Raw genomic sequence first — 4,349 nt, forward strand, 5'->3', positions numbered from 1 at the left:
GAGTTTTCATAGCCCTCAAAGAAATTACTCTCTGAAAATGTCAGCACCTGATGCCCTGATGTTTGCTCAACCACCAGCATACTGAAGAATGATCAGTCAGTGAAAGGAAAACTGAGAGTCTGCTGACTTCTCAGACAGTTAGAAGATAAGGACACAGAACCTAGATTCAGTTGCAACACAGAAGGAACTGATGTTTTCTTGCAGCTTGGAAGTTTATTAATAAAGGAGGTTGAACCAGTTGGTGTTACTTTCTTGAACGCTGCATCTTTGTGTCCTGGCTGTAGTGAGGAAGAGGACTAGCTGCTCTGCTGGCCACAGGTGATGTCATCCCAGGAACATGCTGAGCCCTCTCTCCTGGGTCCCTGTTGCCATAGTTGGGGTCCAGCATTATCAGACAGACTCCACTTCTGTTTCTTGTGCCTGAGCTTGAGGGATGATATTTTTCAGAATTTCAGCATAGTAGGGGCTAAATACCTGCTGATTGTGATGCATCAAATTGAAAAACTTCCAGCCTAGTTCTGCCAATTCCCCTTCGATGAGACTAAGGCCTCCAGGGAAGTCTCGCAGAGACTCCTGCATCCCACAAACCAAACAATATTTGAGAAACAAACGGATTCGCTGATCTGTGAGCAAAGAAAAACAAGGGAAAGGGGAAGATCAAAGAGATTTCAGAAGAAATTCACAATGCCCTTGTACTCTCTGCTCACCAAAGTTAACTAAGATATTCACTGACCTACCCATTTACCTGGATAAACTGTATAAATGAGATTTGTCTGCTTCATTTTGGAGAAGGGAATGCTATCAAGTTCACAAAAACCATGCATGATCAAAAGATGTTGAGCTAGCAAATTTCTGGCTGTTCATAAGACTATGTGGTTTTAAGTGAGCTCTTGGTATGCACTGACCTAACAAGAGGATCCCAGATATTGTACCTAAAATTAAAAGGGCATACATTGCAACCAGTGCCCACACATCCAAATCAGACTGTTACAATGCAAAAGTTAGAAGCAAGCTGCCAAGTTCACTGCTTCTTTTCCAGCATGGAATATGACCTGCAATCTAAGTCAGTATCAGTTCCTTGGAGGGGAGTAGAAGCCCACGCAGTAACTTTTAAAGCAAAGGGTTTCCCATCATAGATCTTGGACTATAGCTAAAAAATTACCAGGGATGACTTAGTGGGGTTAAGGGGACAGTATTTCACACCTGCAAGTTATATATCTTAGCTGCAGGTCCACCTTAAAACCATACATTCACTCTTCAAACTGAAAGAGATCTATTTCAACCCTGCATATTATAGATAAGAAAACTAAAGGCAAAAGACTTTCCCAATGGTCATGTTTTTCCATTTTTAAATGTTTCAGTAACTGACTTCCAAGTTTGAGTCTACCTTCTCATCCTCCACATTCTTGACACCCCTCCCTATCACTACTATGGGACTCTTACCAATGATGTTATGAACACAGTTCTCCTTCTTGGCTATATTATGGAGTTGGCCTATAAGAGATGCTGTGTTTTCACTGCTCAGGGCAGTAAGGTCCATGTCTTTGAGTCCTTGATGGATTTCCCGGGACACTTGTTCACTCACACTCACCATAGTCTCTTGAGGCCTAGATAATGGACAGAAAACAGAATGGCCCTGGCATAGGATCAAAGCCCAGAAGAGCCCCTAACAGAAGACCAGTCTACTCCAAGCCCCCACCACTAGTAGACAGCAGGACCCCATGTATAGATTTAAAACCTTCATTGTTACCCTCAAGGTGACAACTAATTCATACGTATAGTTCTATATTAGACTGTAAAAAAAAAAAAAACCAAGCAAAACAAAACAAATTGGACAGGGTTCAGTTCTATCATTGGACCCACTCAGTATTCTTTAGTTCCATAAACTTTATTTAAATCTTGTTTTAAGATTTTCTTGGGGATTTTCCATCATTGTGTTTTTCCTAATTCACCAGTTAAATTATAAATATGTTAAGAGACCTAAACTTCTAATTCCTCTTTTATTTTGGTTGTGGTACCCTACATGCAGTGGTTATCAACCAATATTACTGATCAACTGATAAACTTTCGGATATACCTACACAAATCCAGTGTCACCCATTCAAATATATAATGACTCATTTTTAGAAAACACGATAATGAATCCTTTGTAGCAAACTAGCCTCCACACTCTCCTCTTGGAAACAAGTTTTATTTTTCTCTATCCCAAGCCTCAATATGACTTATAAAAAGATACCAACAATCTTTGCACGTGGTTCCCAAGGTCCTTTTTGTGGTTTGTGATGACAAATAAGCAATAATTATATTATCTGCCTATGTCCCCAAAACCGCATATTATTTTCAACTCTAAAAAAGATCTGTCTATGAAGCTTACCTGGAGTTAAATTCCTCTGCCAGGGCCTTGGTTATGCATTTCAGTTTATCCACAAACTCAGGTGAGCTGAATAAAACATTACCAGAGAAACTTCTGGCTACTAGCAAGACTGAGGCCAGGATGGTTAACTGGTGCAACTGGGACTCCGTCTCCTGTAGCCGGATTTTGTCCATCAGCAAAGTCTGTTGAAACAGGGAAGACTGGGTCAGGAGAGGAGGGTACTAGTAGAGATGCTCAATACAAAACAAAAAGGCAATGCTCTAACACACATTCCTACCTCAGGAAACTCGTCGTCATCAGGATCCCAGAGAAGAAGGTTCAGGTAACCCTGGTATAGCACCATTGTGGGACTGGGGAGCTCTGAGCTATTAGCTGCCCAATTTGGAAGTGAACAGCCCAAGATGGAGGAGCTGAGAGAGCCAAGAGAACTTGGAGATGGTGTAGTGAGGTCTGTTGCTGCTTTGGTTAGCCATTTTGTGGTGCAATCAAGGAGATTTATGACATAAAAGGGAATATACGAGGGTTAAAGGCTAAGGTTTTAAGATATACTCTTGGTCAATAAATATTATTTTGTAGGACTTTCTGTCTTAGAGAAATATTTTTCCCTACCCCTTACCCAGAAAAGAAACTTTTATTAAAAAATTAGAAAATATTTTATCACTGTGTATAAAATACACACCACCACAAGGTGATCGAAGCACTCTTAATAAGAATAAAGACATTTTTCGATTATTTTACTTCAAAGGTCAAAGATAAAATAAGCAAAGGAACCATTAAGGGTTACTTGAAATAGCTTTTTGATTCAAAAGTATAAGTTCCTTGTGGGCAAGGGCTCTTTTATTCACTTATGTGCTTCTGAAAAACAAAACATAGTGAGGGTTCAGTGAAAATCTTTTTAACTGAATGACATACTGTGCCATTATAACAAGATGTCAACATTTAAGCTTCAAATCATGCAAAAAAAAAAGCTTCTCTAGATGGTCTATTTAAGTAATGGACTATGTTCAGAGAGGCAGTACAAATCTTAGGATATTGACAGCCATCAACAATCCAAAGATTGGGTGTGCCCAGGAACTTAACATCCACAAATGGGAGGTTGGTTACTCACCTCCTTAACTTCTTTTAAAATTTCAAGAGCACAAGTGAAGTCAGGGGGAGTACTCAATAGCTGCTCTTTCAGATGGTCCCAAAAGGCATTGTACATTGTCTCTGTGAATCTGCCTTCCAAACTATAAAAAGGTTAAATGAGCAAATTGCTCTTCACCCAGAGAACTGATCATAATTAGGATATAATTTCCTAAATCCCAAATAGCATTTGGGATCATGAAAGATCGTTAAATTGCCAGGCCAAGATCTATATTTATTTAGCTCTTGAATGAATAAACTAAGTTCAGTGTCGAATGCAAAGATGTTAGCCAAATCCTCTCAGGAGGGTACGTCAGGGTTCCAGAGTAGAAAGAACCGTGAACTAGGTAGGGGTTGAGTCCTTGAGTTCTAGCTCTGGTTCTGCATCAAACATAAGTGTGTACCTTAGTTTCTTTTTTTTTCCAGACAAAAAAGAATATATATTATATGATTTCATATACAAGAACCCCCACAACAGGCAAAATAATCTGTGGTGTTAATAATCAAACACTGGTTACCTTTGGGGAGAACAGTTAACTTTCATTGGTAAAGTGCTGTGTGCCTTAGTTTCTATATCCATAGACTTATAGTTTGAACTAGATGTTCTTTTTCTTTCCATTTTGAAATCCAAGAAAAAATCTCCTCCTTGATAACACTTGAAAGTCTTAGGTGCACCTCAAACTCGCAAGCTGAAAATTGAACTCATTATCTTCCCCATTCAAACTTGTTCCTTGTTTGGGCAAACCAGAAAGCTTAGCCCTTTTTCATCAAACAATACAAAAATAATGCATGATTTTGTTAAAACTTTTACAAACAATACAAAGATAAATAGGTAAAAAAGTCAAATTCA

The 4,349-nt window shown here is 39.0% G+C and overlaps 1 protein-coding gene across 1 annotated transcript; it reads right to left on the bottom strand.

Moving 5' to 3' along the window:
- Positions 1–390: 390 nt before the first annotated feature.
- Positions 391–3,578, bottom strand: TCP11X2 (t-complex 11 family, X-linked 2). Its single transcript, XM_011216823.2, has 5 exons — positions 3,483–3,578; positions 2,652–2,861; positions 2,375–2,556; positions 1,444–1,607; positions 391–623 (listed from the first exon to the last, which is right to left on the bottom strand). The coding sequence occupies exons 1-5, from the start codon at positions 3,576–3,578 to the stop codon at positions 391–393; spliced, it is 885 nt and encodes a 294-aa protein (XP_011215125.1).
- Positions 3,579–4,349: the final 771 nt, after the last annotated feature.

Source organism: Ailuropoda melanoleuca, unplaced genomic scaffold (assembly GCF_002007445.2).
Source record: "Ailuropoda melanoleuca isolate Jingjing unplaced genomic scaffold, ASM200744v2 unplaced-scaffold9825, whole genome shotgun sequence".
NCBI lineage: Eukaryota > Metazoa > Chordata > Mammalia > Carnivora > Ursidae > Ailuropoda > Ailuropoda melanoleuca.